At 36.1% G+C, this 19365-nt stretch overlaps 1 protein-coding gene across 3 annotated transcripts in view; it reads right to left on the bottom strand.

Moving 5' to 3' along the window:
• Window positions 1–228: 228 nt before the first annotated feature.
• Window positions 229–19365, bottom strand: part of EFCAB3 (EF-hand calcium binding domain 3) — a 40274-nt gene continuing 21137 nt past the window's right edge. For all 3 annotated transcript variants that reach the window (XM_074220607.1, XM_074220608.1, XM_074220609.1), the window contains 9 exons: window positions 19181–19271; window positions 12217–12290; window positions 10274–10417; window positions 8203–8274; window positions 6565–6685; window positions 4406–4602; window positions 3923–4107; window positions 2957–3076; window positions 229–691 (listed from right to left, as the gene is read on the bottom strand). In XM_074220607.1, the coding sequence (XP_074076708.1) occupies window positions 362–691; window positions 2957–3076; window positions 3923–4107; window positions 4406–4602; window positions 6565–6685; window positions 8203–8274; window positions 10274–10417; window positions 12217–12290; window positions 19181–19271 (1334 nt within the window). In that variant the 3' untranslated portion in view covers window positions 229–361. The remainder of the gene's footprint in view (window positions 692–2956; window positions 3077–3922; window positions 4108–4405; window positions 4603–6564; window positions 6686–8202; window positions 8275–10273; window positions 10418–12216; window positions 12291–19180; window positions 19272–19365) is intronic.

Here is a 19365-nt window from a genome sequence, read left to right as displayed (position 1 = left end):
ATTCAAAAGACATTATCAAAGAATATGAAATGGCAATTCCATTGGGTTATCTGTGCTTTGTATGGGGAAATTGATAGCTTTGACAGAGGTTTAGAAATGGGAAGGCACCTGATGAAAGTAGGGGATAATGATCTGCTTTGTTTAGATGGTGCTCCACAAAAGAGATCTAGAAATGGTCAATTACTTAACAGAAATTCTATCAGAAAAGACAAGACAATTTTTTTATGCTTATTTTTTTTATTGGGCAGAATTCAAAAGATGTTATTTCCAGCTGATAAGAATGCATTAGACAAAAACCATAATATTGAAAACTATGAAAAAGTAGCATACAGTGTGTTGTTTTTAGAAAAATGTAGCAACTTCACTGTGTTTGTCCTCTCCCACTTCTCTTCCTTTTCCTTTTCCTTCCTAATTCTATATCACAATCTTTATTGTAGGGGAAGGAAGAGTAGAGGGCTCTTGCATGAGAATATCTATTTGTTCGGGCATCATACAATTTTAAATCTTTAGTTGAAAGTAACTCTTGGCAAACATTCCAGGACCATGTGTAGGTAGAGAAGGTATCATAAAAGGACTCATTTCCAGATTCTAGCCCAATCAGATCACCTTTAATTTTGCGCCAGAAGTTGAGCATGTCTCTGCGGTGCCCAAGGGCAACACCCAGATGGTATGCATCAGTAGCTTTCTTTACCTATGAAAGGAGAGAGATCAGATATTAGAAATGAATACTTTGAAAGAGAGTTAGATAGGGATAAGGACTGCATTCAGTACCTTGAAATACCAACTATAATGTGTAAACATTAAGAAATTTGTAGACTCCCAGACTATTAGAGCTAGAAGAGGCTTTAAAGACTAACTCTTCTATTTTATAGATGAGGAGACTGCAGAGTGAGAAAATTATTTGTCTAAGGTCACATGATAGGTTGATGGTAGAACCAGGGCATACATAAATCAGTATATATACTAATTTTCAATTCTTCCCATTCCCTCTTGGGGTCATGTTCTCAAGCCAGTGGTCAATGAATATATACATTAAATTTTATTTTTAACATTTTAATTTACTTTGTTCTTAATCTCAAAAAGGGTATTTCTAGTCTCATAGCAGAACAAACTAAAAGGATTCTATATGAAATTCACATATTCTATATGAAAGTTGAAGTTTTATGTTACATGAAACTTCCATAGGTCAATCTTCATTTCTTATTGTTTGCTTCTTTTAAAAAAGTGTTTATCAAAACTTTTAATGTTACTTTCAAAATTGTTCTGCTTATTTGTGTTTCCTTCTGGAGATTATCCATTTAGTCAATGCTTCTTTTGAAGACTGGGGATGGAGCCATAATCCATCAGTTTTTTTAGTGCATTATTGGAACACAATCTTTCATTGAAAAATATCTATAATTTTCTCAGTGAAGTCTTTCTTGACCACTCCAGTTGCAGGTTTCTTGGACTCCTAAAATTAGTGCCAATTGTCCATATCTTTTTACATGGCAATTAAAACAGATTATCTTCCATTTTTATTAAAAATTACAAATGTATGTTTTCAATTAGAAATCCACAGAAGTGGGGACTAAGTCTAGTCTCTACTGATTCTGGAATCAGAAAATCCTGAGTTCAAATCTAAACTCCAGATACTAACTGTGTGACCTTAGGTAAATCACTTAACCTCTGTCTCCTTTAATTTCCTCAATTATAAAAAGGAGGATCATAATATCACCTCCCTTCCAGTGCTGTCCTGAGGATCAAATGAGATACTATTTGTAAAGCTCTTGGCACAGGACCTGGAAAAGAGGAGGTGCTTAATATATGCTTGTTTCCTTTTCCCTTACACTTTGTATCTCCCTTCCATAGCCCATACATAGTATAGCAAATGCTCAGCAATATTTGGCTATGTAATAGAAAGATGCATTATCTCCTCACATGCTGAAAACATTCCAATTCTAGAAAGTGGACTGGAGAGCATTGCTCTGTGTGTGTGTGTGTGTGTGTGTGTGTGTGTGTGTGTGTGAGCATATGTGTGTGCACTTGGGGAGGTACATGTTGGTAAGCTCATAAAGGGTTTGGGGGGAGGGAAGAGCAATGCATACAGAAAGAGAGGGAATGTCCAGAAAACTTCCAAAGTAGTGCAATTAGGAGGATAGGAAGTCTTATCCTTAATCTGTTTATGAGCAACTTGGGCATAGGACCAGATTTCCTAAGTATGCTAGAAGATAAGCACATTTAATTGATGATAATAAACAAGATTAGTTCTGGAGAAGAGTTGAGAAAATCTATCTCTCTTCATCCATTTCAGAAGTGGGCATTATGCAGATTAAATATTGCATACACTGTCAGACATGGCTGATGTGTATAATAGTTTTGCTGAACAGCTTTGTTTTCTTTTTAAGATCCTTGGATAGGAAAAGGCGAGAGATATATATCTAGAAATAAACAAAAGTGTTTAAACAAAAGGCATCAACAATAAGTTTAAAGTTCTTAAAAAAAAAAAAACCCCAGAAGATAAGAATGCTAATTTACCAGAAGGGTAACTTGTTTCAAACCAGGAGCAGCTAGTCTTCAGACAATTCTAGATTTCAATCATTATCTGAATGGTTTGTCATTTTCTTCTCCAACTAATTTTACAGATAAAGAAGTTGAGGCAAACAGGGTTAAATGATTTGTCTAAGGTACAAGTTAGTATCTGAGGTGAGCATTTTTCTGACTCCAAGCCCCAGGACACTGCACCATCCATATGCTCCTACAAAAATAGTAGCCTAAGCTAATTTTTGCCTATTAACAAGAAGAATTTATATACAAAATTTACATATGAATTTATATTCATAATGAGGGACTAAACTGAGAGAAGACCTAGTCTCTGGCCTTTTCCTCTGGTAGGAATTTGAAGTAATCCTCGGGGCTTTAGGGGCCATATTTAAAAATAAGGACATTTTTCAGTACTTGTTGAGATATCTTTCCTCACCTGTTGCTGTAGATAAGCTGCTTCAGCTATGGTCCATTGGCGCTTTTTCTTGAACATATGATCAATATTGAGAATCTCTTCTGGCCAGCATGAATTTTCTAAAGGTTTAAGGGATGCTGCCTTTATTTAAAAATAAACAAATAATCAGAATACATAAATTAATAAGCAAAATTACAATCCAGTGCCACAATTAAAAAACATAGATTGTCCCTTTATCCCCTTGCTCTTCTCCTTCCCCTTTTCTTTTCCCTTTCCCATTCCCTTCGTCCTCCTTCCTGTAGAGAATCTGGATTTGCCTAAGTTTGGACAGTTGAGGGTAAGAAGTGATATGTGTGGAATGAGAGAGAAAGAGTTTGCACATTTCCCAGATTTCTTGATTTCTCTTTAACTTGCAACTTTTTCTGATTGTAAGTTGCAAAGCAGGTGCAGATGGGCATTGGAAGAAATAAACAACTGCAGGCAGAGATAACTAGGTTTAGTAAAAGGAAAAAAACAAATTGTCTAACTTGTCTAGAGACACAACCAGATTATTTTTATCCACACCAACATTTAGACATGTACCAGTTTGGTCCAAATATTTGTCAGGGAGAGTCCTAATATCTAACATTAGCCCTCAACTCTAGTGTACTTTTCAATAGTATTCATTTTTTTTTTTTTTTGCAAGGCAATGGGGCTAAGTGGCTTGCCCAAAGCCACACAGCTAGGTAGTTATTAAGTGTCTGAGGCTGGATTTGAACTCAGGTACTCCTGACTCCAGGGCCTGTGCTCTATCCATGTAGCCACCCCAATGATATTCATTTTTTGGTAATATTTTAAGTTTTATATTTCTTTTCCTCCCTCCCTCCTTTTCCTCCCCACTTTGACAGAAAGCAATCTAATATAGGTTATACATGTATAGCTATATTAAATATATATTCATATCTACTGCACTTTTAAATTATTTATGTAATAAAATCTTTCTCTTACCTGTGCCTTCCAGTTTCTTTTTTGGAAAAAATAGTCTTCAAAAAAATGTAAAGGCTCTCTTTTCCTCAGTATCTCCAACCTTTGAAAATCTCTGAATGGTTTTCCCATAACTGTTCCATCCACATTTGGAAACAGTGGGAAAATGGGTATTTTAGCATATGGACTGTCAGAGGGGAGACTGCATCCTAACAAGAAGAAGATTGGTATGTCACTGAAGGCAAGAAATAGCCATATTAAGCTGAGATTATATGCATCACTCCCCACCTCCCCTAATATGGCAGGAAATCCAGAATCTGAGTTTCCTTCTAGGGGTATTAACATTGCAAGTCAAGGTCATATCATTGCAAGACTTGTGATATCAGAGGACTCTGATTGGGAGAGGCCTACCATTGAAATTTGACTTGGGGCCTACTCTTTATGAATCTGAACTTTAGATCAAATTCTTTCCTTAACCCCTGGTTAAGAACAGGTGACCAGTCTTACTCTTGAGCTCTTCCAGGAATTTCAACAAATCCTTCTCGCCCATTATTGCAATTCGGGAGGCTTCAGCAAAGGCAGCTGTGCTGGTCCCCTGTTGGGTAAGTGATTCCCTCCTGGACTTGCGCCTCTTTTTTCCACTGGCATCGTAGCGCCTCCATAGTGGTCTGCCCACAGCTTCATGATATTTTTTCCGGTAATAACTGAAACATGGAAGATATTTCAGAAAGAGTTCTAAGAAGAGGGTCAGTCTGGGTTCAACTGTAAAAATAGCTGAGCTGTTGATTTAAGAATATTAGGTGCCGAGTCATTTATTTTGGTACTTAATGTTTGTGGAACAGAGTAGAACTGAGTTCACTTATCAATTTTCATAGAATAAGCACAAAACTTCATTTAGTCTTCTTATTCCTTGCCTTCAAAGTTCTTACTTCTTAATCTCTCCCCTCCCTTGCAATACTATCTTGGTCATATGGAAAATTATTGTTTGGGGCTTTCCCTGGTTCCACTATGGTTCAGTGAGTGTAACAGGACATCTTTATTATCAACTAATCATTAGCGAGAACCAATAAGTCCATGGTACTGTCTTGGATGCTTAGGTACATATGCTAATGAAATAGTAGTTATAGATTCATAGAGTTATAGATTTAGAGCAGGAAGGGACCTCAGGGACCATCTGGTTTAACCCCTTTAATTAACAGATGAGACACAGAAAGTTAACTGACAATGTTAACTGACAATGGAATGGATAGTATTTTTTTTTTTAGGTTTTTGCAAGGCAAATGGGGGTTAAGTGGCTTGCCCAAGGCCACACAGCTAGGTAATTATTAAGTGTTTGAGACCGGATTTGAACCCAGGTACTCCTGACTCCAGGGCCAGTGCTTTATCCACTGCGCCACCTAGCTGCCCCCGATCCCTTTTCTAAAACTAATCTGAATTATTCCTGTTAATAATCTTATCTGTTATTGAACAGTCCTGGAGGAACTTACCAATTACCTGTTGCACATCTTCACCTGAATGTTCTAAAGGCATCTCAAACCAAACATGCCTAAAACAGAACTTATTTTCTCAAATCCCCTCCCTTCCTAATGTTACTAGTTTTGCTGGGGACTCCACAATTCTTCCAGTTACCTAGGTTTGCAATCTCTAAATCATTCTTTACTTTTTCTTTCTTCCCAAATTCTAAACAGATGCCAAGTTTTGTCAATTTATCTCCCTAATGACTCTTGCTTTTCCTTTCCATTCATACAACTGACACATGAGTTCATGTCTTTATCTCTTCTTTTACTGCATAATTGGCTTCAAGTCTTTCCCCTATTTTACTAAAGCACAGTTCTAAATATTGCTTCCTTATTTAAGAGACTTCAGCGAGTATTTCCTAAAGCATAAAATACAAATTCTTCTTTATGGTATTTATTTAAAGCCCTTCATGTTTTAGCTCCCACTAAAATCTCTACAGATTTTATAATACTCCTTTCTTCTGTACCCTATGATCTATCCAGACTGGCTTCATTTGCTGTCCTGTGTTCATAACATCCCATCTCACACCTCCATAACTATGTACAAAGTATTTTCACTGCTTGGAAGACTCTTTGTCCTAACCTCCAACATAAAGACTCTCTAGGTACTTTTAGGAGTTTAGCTCAAATGCTACTTAATTGGTCTGTATATCTGCTTGTGGTTTATACATTGGTCCTTAACTTGTGGTTTTTAGAGTGTTTTCAAGAGACTTTTAGAGGTTAGATTTGAGGTCAGTTATTTGTTCGGGTTCATACTGTTAATATTTATTAGAGGAGGGATTTGAATTCTGGTCTTTGCAACTCCAAGAGAGTTAGGTCTCTATCCAGTATACTATTCATACTCTTCCTATAACCCATAACCCTAGGAAGATTCATCTTCCTATAATATTTACCTTCCAACCTACCCACCTTTAATCTTGGATTAATAACCCTAGACTGGAGTATACTTGGATCAACCTGGTTTGGTTTGCAGAAATGGATGGGGAAGGTCAGATAACATGTATTTATTCATTTTTTTCAGGTTCCTTTTCCTCCATTTTTGATGTTGTCTTCTGCTGGGTCCTATGTTTATAAGGAAGTGGTGGTCTGTCCCTGTGTTATTTCAATAGGTTTTTCCAAGAAGGAATTTTTTCCCCCCTGGGCACTCACCATACTATGTCTACCATAGACTTCCTAGGCAGGGCTGAAGTTTCAACCAGCTTTGATAGCATTTCAAACAGCAGGATCCCAGTAGAATCAACAAGATCTGAGTTGGGATCAGTTTCTGGGACTGAGGAGAAAAGAGAGATTTCAAAGTGCATTCTTTAAAAGCCATTAAATAATTTCAGCAGTTTCATTTAGGTAAGAAATAATCTGTAGTAAGCATAGGAGGCAATGAAGTACCAGCAGAAAGAGCCCTGGTTATATCTTACTTATTTTGCCCATGTGATCTTGGGCAAATTATTTCCCATACATGAATTCTATTTTACTCCTTTGTAAAATGAAATGGTTAGGATTAGTTGATTTCTGAGATCCTGTCAAGACCATTCTGATGTTTTGTGGTTTTATTTGTCACTGCAATCAAGTGACTTATTCATTAATATGAAAAGAAATTATTCAAAAAGATCACATTGAGTATTTTCTCTAACTGGAAGGAAGTTTCACTTGACCTAGTGAAAAATTTGAGTCATAAAACATCTTTAAAGTAACGTAATTATCAATGCAGAATGAAGGAGATCTAGGAGAACAATATATACGACTTAAGAAATGTAAATAAAACTACATAAAAAAGACAATTAAATTCAGAATAAGCACATTGACCATTACTGAATCCTGAGGTCATATGCTAACTACAAGTACTGAATGTGGCATAGGAAGAAAAGTTCAGATGTTTTATGGATGGGGTTTACTTGATTGCTATTCTTTGTTACAAGGGATGATTCAGAAAAGTTTTGAATAAAAGGGATGTGATTGTCATAAAGGAACATTGTTTAAAAAATGAAATGTTGTTCTATCACTGTCTCCAGTTTCCAGGTAAGACACTAAAATCCATATCTCAAGGAATGTCATATTGCTTCAACAAAAAGAAAAATCATTTGTGTTTAATGTGGCCATTGCTGGAGTATAAATGATGCTGTTTAAATAGTACTTGAAATGTTTTTAATTTATATTGTAGGCAGATCCCAACTTCTGAATCATTTAGGGTCCAAGCTCCCTTCATTTTCAGATGAGTTCATTTGTAGGCCACCAATTTGGAATGGGAACCCTCATTATCTTTAAAAAAAACTTCAAACTTATATTTAGTTCCCATTTCATTATCCCCTAAAAGCCTATTTGACTTAAAAGGTCCTGTGGTACCAATAGAACTATTTCAAACTACATCGAATTACTCTTTAAACTAAATCTTCTTTTAACTGTGGAAAAATTCATGTCTTTGAGAACATGTAGGAATGGTAGTGGAGAAGGATTGGTTTTAGCAGCTGCCAGAGCATCAATTTGGGAGGTAAATAATTTTCTCTACCCCTACATTTGCAAAAGAGAAAGCTTTTTTCTTTTTGGCATCAGCATAAGAGAACACACCTCTTCAGGTCAAATCATACCAAGGGTCAGTTGGTATTATTGGGGCTGCAGACTCACACTTTTTCAATACTAATTCCTATGAGAGGTTAGTTGGATTACTCAATTTAATTAGTTACCATTGCAATGACCAAAGCTATCACAGCCTACACTATGCATTCTAAATGAGTCTTTGTACTGTTTTAAATATCTTTTGTCAGCTGTCTTCCCATTGGTTTAGCAAGTACTCACCAACAGCCTGGATAAAGCGATCATCATCTGTTAAAATAGTGAGAAAGTCTGAAAAATTCAATTTTCCATCTCCTGCAATAGAAATTTGGAGATTAGTAAAAGCATATGAAGCATTTTAAACTCAACAGTACAACGATAAGCTATTTATTTAGCATATTAGACTTGAGTTTTTTGGTTTGACTCTTTTCATATACTTTATGCAGTCTGACAGGTAGCAGTTAAGTGGTGCCAGGCTGGGGTCAGGAAGACCATCTTTCTATGATATGGGGTGGGGCATTCTAGATATATCTATAGATCCTTATAATAATCTCTCTTGTCTCCAAGTTAATTTCATAAAGCACTATATAACTGTGTGAATTAATCCCTATCATTATTCTTGTTGTTATTCTTATTATTGATTCTTTGTTTTTGAAGAGATCAATGGTAACACTTGTGCATAAATTAGATTTAAGTGAGGCAGAGTTGCTAAAAAACATCAATCTCACTCTCTCTCTTCCTGAGTTATCAAAGTCCAGTGGCAGGACAAAAGTCAAGACAACTGGCAATGGCCCAGGATATAGTGGATGACCTTGGCATTTTTCATATCTGACCAAACTCTTTCACAGTGCCTGTATCAGTTACCTTTGAGATCTGTGGGTTACCTTCAAGACAGATTAGCCTGCCAACAGGGTTTTCTGGGATGTAGGGCTTTGCCTGCTACAACTTCTTTTTTGTTTTTTGTTTTGTTTTGCAAGGCAATGGGGTTAAGTGACTTGCCCAAGGCCACACAGCTAGGTAATTATTAAGTGTCTGAGGCCTAATTTGAACTCAAGTATTCCTGACTCCAGGGCCGGTACTCTATCTACTGTACCATCAAGCTGCCCCTGACTGCAACAACTTCTTAGAGCCACAGGTGAGAGTTGAGTGAAGGTGGACACCAAAGATGTCCTGAAAGCAACCCTGAAAAGGGCTCAGCAAGCCCTCACACCAGAGGTTCTAGTTCTCCCTGAACATACATTATTCCTTTTAAAATTTTAATGTATTTTTCCTATCATATGCAAAAGTAGTTTTCAACATTCATCTATTTTCAGTTTATGAGTTCAACATTTTTCTACCACTCTCCCTTTTCCTTCCTTCCCATGGTAAAAGTTGTACTTGTAAAATTGTGTTTTAACATATTTTTATATTGGTCATGTGCGAAGGAAGAATTAGAACCAGGGTGGGGGGGGGACCATGAGAAAGAAAGAAAAAAACCCCAAAATTTTAAAAAAGTGAACATTATGGCCATACATTAATTTTACTACTGAAAGTTTGGGAGGGTCTATCGATTGGCCTCCTCCCACTTGAAATAAGTAATAAGATGCCATGCCTTAATACATACATCAGGGAGAACAAACCTCAAAGTAAAGACATTAAGTTTGAAGTCTTTGCATGAACTGGAGTGTTACATTTACAGTAAGAGTGTTCAAAGTGTCTAAGGAAGGTCATTTTAAAATAGAGGACCAGTTCAGAACTCATGTGATCTGGTGGAGGAGAGATTTTGAGGGTCTGGAAGTAAAGAGGAAAGAATGGGAACATTCAAAGTTTAGCAGGAAAGAAGTAGCAGCCCAGGGACAACCAGAAGCAAAAGAAAGGGAAACTAGGACTACGCTGCAGCAGAGAAGTAAGGAATCAGCAAAAGGTGAGGCTATAGCATTGAGTATAGCATTGAAGCTATACTCAATGGGTCAGCAAGCATTTATTAGGCATCACAGTCACCTAGGCACTGTGCTAAGTGTTGGGGACATAAAGAGAGACAAAAGACAATCCTTGCCTGCAAGGAGCTCACAATCTATTTTGGCAAACAGCCAAAAAGTATCAGTTGCAGCCATGTCTTCAAAGACAGTGGAAGTTCCAAGAAAAGGTCGACCCTTTCCCAACATCCCCTCCCAGTGCTTATTAACAGACATACTATACTGTTTTTTTAAACCAAAAATTGATTTCTACTAACCTGAATTTTGCCTCATTTACAAAGAGACCAAGGGTGAAGTTTGTTTATGTATATGTGTGAATACACACACAAGGAAGTGTAATTTGAAGTTTAAATACTTACTGTCAATATCAGCAAACTCAAGTTCATCCTGGATTTCTTGGTTTGTTAGCTCAATCCCCAATTTATTTGCAGAGATCTCTAATCCACGAATATCAATGCAGCCAGTTTCATCCTTTTCAAAGCACTCAAAGGCATCTAGGAATGCTACAGACATGCAATCAATACAGCAATTAGTTGGGCTGAGCACCAGTTATTTTTTTTTTTTAAGTTAAGGGAATAAAAGGTCCATCCCACTCCCAAATCTCACCCACTACCAAAAGAAGTAACCAGCTAACTTGTTCAAATGAAAAATATTTTCTCAAATTGTGGAATGGAAATAAAAGTAGATGATCATCTTGTTCAAACTTCCTGAAAACTGATGTTTTATTTAAGTTCAGTATTTATTTAACCTCAACCTTTATTTAAATTCATACTCATGATTTATAGTCATAAAGATAATGATTATTTTACATTTAAGTGACTTACCATATCACTTTGACACAGTTTTATGATCCATTTTTCTCTGAGGACCTAGAACTTCACACTTTTTAATACCACCATCCCACTTGATTTCATTGGTTAACTTTTGACCTATATATCTGCATATATATATATATATTTATATATTTATATGTATGCATGTATATTTTAGAGTTAATATTCTTGTGTTTTCTCTTCATGGAATGAAGGTAACCCTGAGTTTCTTAAGGCTAGACCAAGGAATACAAGTTGTAGCAGGGTCTTTTGTGCTGGGTTTTCTTGGTTTACCATTTCCTTCTCCAGCTCATTTTACAGATGAGGAAACCAAGGCAAATAGTGTTAAAGTGACTTGCCCCTCACATTTAGTAAGTGTCTTAAGTCAGATTTGAACTCAGAAAGGTGAATCTTTGTGATTCTGGGTCTTGACTCCAGGCCACCTAGCTGGTGGCATCAGGGCCTATTGAATAGCAAAAGCTTTATGTACAAGAATAGTCTATCATGTGTGGACTAGTTCAAATGGGTTCTTCAACAGTTGGTCACTAGGTGATGCTGTTTTTCTTTTTTTTTTTGCTATAATTATATTTGAAGACTCTTAAAAGTGTAGCTGGATTAGTCTGTGCCAATGGAGAGATTATTTGCAATATAAAATCATGGGTCTTTTGAAATATTGAAGTACCTAAAGGGATATTCTATTTTATTTCTTTTGTTTTCTTTTCCACGCATGTAGTAAACCTGTGTGACTAAGGACATAGCTTTTCATTATATACTACATCCTCTAGCATGAATTGGTATGTAAATTCCAAAGATTTTCACATATCTATGTGAGGGCACAAGATTTTCAAGGTGAAGGTCATATCCTAAAATATGACAGAATGGTGGCTACAGGGAAGGATTCTCTTCATGCTCTGGCCTACCACTGCCTTGGGGGAAGATACTTCCTGTTTTCCCAGCAAAGATTCCATCATACCCAAGCAGTAGAGCAAATGGGGTGCCTACTGGCCAAGCCAGCACCTCAGAGAGGCAGCAGTGAGTAGCATACAAATTTCTGACAGAATTAATAATAACAAACAGGAACTCTAGTCCCCAGCCTACATGGACCACTTGAGTGAATCAAATCAAATCAGCCATGAGAGTTAGGAAGTTTGTTTAAAAGTCTGAACTTTATGTTTAACCATAAAGCAATAATAGTGAAGCTCTAGGTGAAGGTGAGCTGAGAGAATTGTTGATTTGCACTTCTTTATACTATTATCTAATCTGATCAAACTAATCAAATCTCCAGCCATAGACCTATTACTACCCTCCCCAACTGCTCCCCAATCCCTTCCCTGACCAGTAAAGTTCCGATGTGTCTAAAAATAGCAAAATACTCTATTTTTGACATCAAATGATAAGTTATTAGAACAGATACACCCTAAAATCCTAGAAAATTTCTTGGAAAAATAGCAAATATTTTCGAGATGGTTAAACTCTAATTACAACATTACCTTCCAGTTGTCCTTGAGTTAATCTCTCTGTGTGTTTGACAGGGTCCTGAAGATAGCCATGAAAATCTTTACCCCTGTGTTAAGATACAGAGAAAGATTCAAAATAAGCTAGAAACTGTAGGATGCTAGTTACCATTACCAGTTTAGTTGGGAATGAGAGAAACCATTAAGCAGGACTAGTTTTTCCCAGGATCAGATTATCCAGGTCACTTGCCTACTTACTATCTACCCAGGATGAGAAGGGAGAGAACCCACAAATGCCTGCCATAGGTTCAGGCTAGGCTGCATTCAACCATGCCCCCAACAGATGTTTCCAACTTCAGAGAGGTTCAAGTTGTGACAATAACAGAAACAGTAAAGCAGAGCAAGTCATCAAACATCGGGTAACTATATTAACATACTCTGTGTACTGTACTCTCCCTAAAATCGCAAGATAGTTTTGAAAATGGTAAAAGATTGAGAAATCTAAGGGAATGTCATTAGAACTGCTGACAGATGTAATCTCTCCCCATTTACCTAAAGAGGCAATTTGGCACATTCTGGAGTCAGAGAACACAAGTAATATTTTAAATAGTAAGGAGTGTTGCTTTCTTGTGAATGTGTTTTGGTGTGATGTTGTTAGCTGTAGTAATCCCATAGGACTCTACTTTAGTAGTGACTGTGGCCAGAGAATTATTCTTTTTATATTCTGGCTCTAGCAGTCTTTTAGGAGGTAGGGATAACTAAATATCACTGCCATATTAACTTTTTATACATTGTAGAAACGTTACCAAGGGAGGAACACTTTTGAAAGTATTCAATATAGTGATGTCACACCAGCATAACTGCTCTTTGGATCTCATATAAGATAGGCCACATGGACTCCATTATAGTGGCTGAGTCAGGGTCATATGAATTTTCTTATTTTCTTATCAGGAATCAACTTTGGTTCAGTTCCTTAGACCTTAGAAAATTCTCAGTAGAGGTGAGAGGAAAAAGTGCAGTTAGAACACAAAATAGAATGTGTTTTTGCTTGTTTCATAAGACTTAATAAATGGAGAAAATGGAGGCAAGTTATTGAGATGTCAGCTCCTTAGAACTTTATCAGCACAGACTTTTGTTTCTAAATGTGGAGTAACATAACAAATGTGAAAATCCTTATGAGTTTTGGACATTATAAAATTTTCATCTTTTTTGCTTGACTTGAGAGTAATAAGGCAAAATGCAAATTCATTTTCATAAATTAGTGTCTGACAATTTGAGTATTGCAAAGAAATGGCTTAAAGTGTAATTATAACAGTAGAAGTTTGGGATGGAACAAGAAGCACTTCTAGTTGTTTTTTGAAAAGTTTGCTACAACTAAGAAATCATTCTTCTACAATAAATTAGAAAAATCAGCATGGATTCTGAACCCAGGCTTCTTAGTCATTTTGCTCAGAGAAGTAAGAGGTATCTTTATCAAATTATTCAATGTAATTTTATTTCCTTTATTAGTCAACTAATAATCAAAAATCTTTGATATCCAAATAAATTTCAAACCCCATATATAGCTTTCAGTGATTGCTTTCATAAAAACAATTCTTAGCCTCTTTGCTTGTGCATAACATGGGAATATAATTCCCCCCAAAAAATGTAAATTAGGGGTTTGATGGATGTTACCATCATCATCATCATCATCATCATCATCATCATCATCATCAATTTAAAGTTTACAAATAATGTAGGTAGTTTCTCCTCTAGTTAAATACTTTAGGTAGTTTCTCCTCTAGTTGTACACTTTTCCTGAGTCCAGGTCAAGATATAAACCAATCTGAGTTTCCACAGAATTTGAACAGTCTGAAAAAATGGGTCAGAGAGGTCTTGTAACATTAAGACTTTCAGGAGAGGCTGTATCCTAGTATCTTTGATTTGAAGTGGCAGATACTTCTTGACACTCGCATGTAAGACTGTTAGACACCCAGCACTTAGACTTAGCTGAGAGGTGTAAGAAGATAGAGCATTGCACTTAGAGATAGTAAGATCTGAATTTGAATCCTGCTTCAGAAACTTACAAGTTTTGTGACCTATCTCTCTGGGTCTCCATTTCCACATTTGTAAATAGGAATAGTAGGATCAGACCTACCTAATAAAATTGTTGTAGGGATTAAATAAGAGAATATATATAAAGTATGTTGCAAACCTTAAAGATCTCTATTAATGTTAGATATTATGATTATCAGATAAATATATAGCCCAACATTTGTAATAACATTATTATTTTTGGATTGTGGACATTAAGTTTCAGAGGTTAAATGACTTTCCTGAGGTCTTAAGATCATAGATTTTGAGTTGGAAGAGATCTGGAAGGTGAGTTAATCCAATCCCCTTTATTTTACAAATGAAAGAAACAAAAACCCAAAGAGTGACTTGCTCAAAATTATACAACTAATTCGTGCAAGAATATGAACCAAGGTCTCTTCTCTTGAAAACCAGAGCCCCTTCCTGTCACTATCTTAACAATGGAAAAAAAGTTTCTAGTCATGCATTTGTGGTGACAGAATTGTCACACTTAGCACTGTGCATGTGATATCTGCAATAGTGACACTGCAATGTAAGAAGTTCAACTTTGTGCTATTTTCTGTAAGCCTAGAATATTACAATGAATAATTTCATTAATTATTCAGTGAGGGAATATAACATCTGGAAAGATGCAGCTATTACATTGCCCTGAATCTTCTATCAATACCTTTGCTTCAGAAAGCTGCACATATGCATGCCTCCTCTGGCCACTAGAGGGTACCAAAGCTACAACCTTGGTTAAATCCTTGTGCAAGTCAGTTTCAACCCATATTGTTGGGGATGCAATTAGCTTCTTGCTCAAACATAAGAAATCCCTACTCTAAAGTCATCATCTAAAGTTCTGAAATCCCTTTTGTCATTTCTTATGGCACAGGAGTATTTCATTACATCCATATTTCTTAACTGGGTCAGTTATTCCTCAACTGCTTGGCATTCCCTTTATTTTCTAGCTTTTTACCATTTAAAAAAAGCATTATAAATATTTTTGTTCATATGGGTCCTTTAACTCTTTCTTTGATCTCTAGGCTATGTGTAAGCCCAGTAGTAGTGTACTGAATCAAAAATTAACTTTTAGAGTGTAATTCAAACTGCTTTCGTAAGGTTTTCTGAAACCATTCAAAGCTTTACCAATATCCCACAGCATCTCCAACAATTCTCATTTTTTTGGTTAATGTATGCTACTCAGATGCCCATTCTTTTGTTTCTAAAATAAGAAAACTGAGGCCCAAGGTAGTTGCATAATTTGTTCTTCTTGAGATCAGAAGAACCAGAAAAGTGGGTGGGAGTTGCAAAGTGACAAATATAGTCTTAACATCAAGAAAAATTCTGGGGGCAGCTAGGTGGTACAGTGGGTAGAGCACCCACCCTGGAGTCAGGAGGACCTGAGTTCAAATGTGACCTCAGATACTTAATAATTGCCTAGCTGTGTGACCTTGGGCAAGTCACTTAACCTCATTGCCTTAAATAAAAATTAAAAAAAAAATTTAAAAAAGAAAAAATTCCCTAATAATGAGAGCTACCCAAAAGTGGAAATGGGCTGCCTTGAATCAGGATGGAACAGGTTGCCTTGGAACACCCGAGAACTAGATACTTTATCTTCAATTCTGGGATTCTATGATTTGGATTCCATGGAACATGGAATGATATCAAGAGTCACAATAACAAGCAATCTTATTGGCAATGGACATGGTGGTGAACTTAAGGTACAGCTTATAATAAGACATGACCTTTGAGGCTGAGAAGGACTCTCAAAGATGCCATTAAGAACATGTTTGACTGGAAAAAGGAAGCAGACCAGTAATAGTGTGTAGAATGAATTCTCTATGGGTAATTGCTAGAAGGATATGGACAAGAATTAGGTTTCTTTCAACACTAGAAGGAGTACCTATGCTAATAATATAACAGATCAGTTGAAAGACTGAAGTATGATGATTTGATTAAAAACTTAATAGAAATTATTATCAGAAGGGTAAAACAAAATTATAATTTTTCTAGACTTTATGTCTTCCACAGTGCTATGCAGGACCAAAATGTCTCTTTTAAAAAAATTATTTATTTAAGGCAATGGGTTAAGTGACTTGCCCAAGATCCTACAGATAGGCAATTATTAAGTATCTGAGGCTGGATTTGAACTCAGGTCTTCCTGACTCCAGAGCTGGTGCTCTATCCACTGCTCTACCTAGATGCCCCCCAAAAATGTCTCTTTCAGAAATAGAGTGGAGGAAAAAAGAATAGGAATTAACTACTCATCTACTGCCTCTGTCCTGAACTCATTGAAAACCTTTGCCATATGGAGCCCTCTCTAAATCAGCCTTTTCTTCCTTTCTTTCTCCCTCCTATTTTCTTTTGTTTCAATTTGACCAATTTCATGCACTGAAGCTTTGCATGGGTAAAGCTTCCCCTACTTTCTAAGTAGTAGGTTATTTCTTGATTTGATATGACTTAATTTGAAACATATATCAATTTATTCCCCATGCAATAGAAGAGGAATCAAAAAGAGCCAAGAGAATGTGTGATGCAAAAGCCTCCTATCATAGTAGGGCAGTTGCTTGTCAGAATCCCAGGCTTATGAAGATATTTTGTTGTACTTATAGAGTTGTAGACTCTCAGAATTAGAAAGAATTGTTCATACAAGTTATCTTGTATGATCTTAAATCGGTAGGGTTTAACTGAGTTCAGTTTATGAAGTATTTATTAAATGCTTTATTTTGTATAAAGCCTTGTATTGCCTTCAAGGAGTTTATATTCTATCATGATGTATATATATATATATATATATATATATATATATATAATGTATCTAGATAGGTAAATGAAGAAAATTTGGGAAATTAGAGAGTACTAACATGTTCCATTCAATGTTTCCTTCTACAATCTTTGGCTAGTTTATTTTATTTTATTTTTTGCAAAGCAATGGGATTAAGTGACTTGCCCAAGGCCACACAGCTAAGTATATTTAAGTGTCTGAGGTCACATTTGAACTCAGGTCCTATGACTCCAGGGCTGGTGCTCTATCCACTGTGCTACTTAGCTGCCCCCAGCTTATTCTTGAGCATATTCTAAACTAAGCTGTTGTTTCATTGTTGAAAATTCTGAACGTTAGAATGTAAAATTCACTTTTGCATTCTTTCATCCAAAAGTATAAAATCAGGCCCTATGTTTGCTACTTGCATTGCAGTTGATTCAGCTGGAATAGTAGTGTGTCACAGTTTTGCCTTTGATTCTAAGATTTTGCATCATACCAAGTGCAGAAAACAAAATTTGTTCTATTTCCTAGTATAGTTTTTCATAGGACCACCAATTTCTAATCGGAAGGGATCTCAATGGTCGTGAAATCCAATCTCCTTATTTTAGAGATGAGAAAACTGATGCCCAGGGAGTATCTTTTTTACAAGTTGTTATAGCTAAGGAAGTTACAGAGATACTGGTTCTCTCTTTCTTGAAATCTAGCTTTCCACTATCCCACACTGCCTCCTGTTTCTTATAGATGGAGATAAATATAAAGTTGTAGTAAGGAATATCTGTCAAAAGTCTTATTCAGTTGTAGTGATTACTACAGTTATAAATCTAGATCTGGAAAGAACTTCAGCAGACCGTGATGAGAATGGAGCATGTTCTAGGCAAGGGGGATAGCCTATAATAAATACAATTATCTTCTATTACAAATTTATTGAAAAATATTTTTGAATAAAATACTCTTATTGAAATATTGCCATAATTATATGAATTCATAATTCAATATATATTTTTAATTTTAGGAAAGTTTGACACTTAAAAAAGCACAACAGAGTTTCACATTCTACTTATACAGAGAAGTACATGTATTGTTTTCTGATTATAGAGCTCTGATTTTGACTCGTGTGGTCCTTGAACAGGTTCCAAAATAAAAATGAAAGTGATTTATTTGAATCTGGAGGTGAGTAGCTCTAGAGAATAGGACAGTAACTTGGAATAATGGAGAGAGATGTGAGCAAGTAAGCACTCTTGTGGGAGGAGTAGGATCAGTTGAGGGAACAACATACTATATACTAAACTAATTCAAATGCACTCAAACAATACTTATTAAATACCTGTTGTGTGCAAGGCTCTTTGTTTGAAACGAGATACAAAGATGAAAAAGCATACAGTTTCTGCTCTCAAGAAACTGACTGTTCACTATAGGTAAGATGTAACCAGTAAGCATTTTCCAAGGGAAAAGGGGATTATGTGTGTTTCTTTTCCAAAAGAGTCTAGTAAAGTACCTAATGCATAGTAGGTGGTTAATAAATGCTTGTTAAGACCAAAAAGAGAAACAGATAAAATGCCTAGGAAACCTTGCAGAAAAGGCTATTTTCAACTAGTTTCCTTGTCCTCTTTGCTGCTAAGCAAAGGTCAGCCTTTCCCTATTTATCTTTCTTCCTTTCTGCCCAGCACAGCTGAGATTATTCACTACTGTTCCTGAAATTTCAGTGTAATCTAATCCCACTCCTATTTTCAGATAAGGGAAAGAATGCTCAACAGTGAAAATGAATTGCTAAGTCACACAGTCAGGAAATGGCTGATTCAAACACAGGGTTCTTTCTGACTCCACAAACATTTTTCCCCCAGCTGTAAAGGGAGAAGATGATAAAGGTTATCTGTACATTTATATGACTTTTGGCATTGTGGGAAAAAAAATCTAATGTGAGAGCTCAAAAATGCAATGATATTATTTAACAATAACAGTTTAACTTGAAATCCATAAAAATTTTTTATAACTGTATTTCAAAATAAATGGTGTTGTAATGTTTATGTATTTTATTTCAAGCATCTCAAAATCTCATTCTGAGAGGGGATCTATTCTGAGAGGCAGTCACCAGACTGCCAAAGGGATACAGGATACAAAAAAAGGGAAGAGCCTCTGTTCTACCTGCTTTTAATTCTTACTGTTTGTCTTTTAATTACCCACCTGATATGAGTTGCTGGAATTTTTGTCAGGGGTTTCAGTTTATGCCTTAGCTTAGAATCAGAAACTGCCGACATTTGGCTGGTGACTCTGTCTGGAATTCAGAAAAGTGAACTTAGTGATCTGTCCACAGATTTATTCCTTTATGGTCCTCTGCACCATACCCAGCTCAAGGATTTTAGAGGATG

This window comes from Macrotis lagotis, chromosome 2 (assembly GCF_037893015.1).
Source record: "Macrotis lagotis isolate mMagLag1 chromosome 2, bilby.v1.9.chrom.fasta, whole genome shotgun sequence".
NCBI classification, from domain to species: domain Eukaryota; kingdom Metazoa; phylum Chordata; class Mammalia; order Peramelemorphia; family Peramelidae; genus Macrotis; species Macrotis lagotis.
This window is presented reverse-complemented; position numbering and strand designations above follow the sequence as displayed.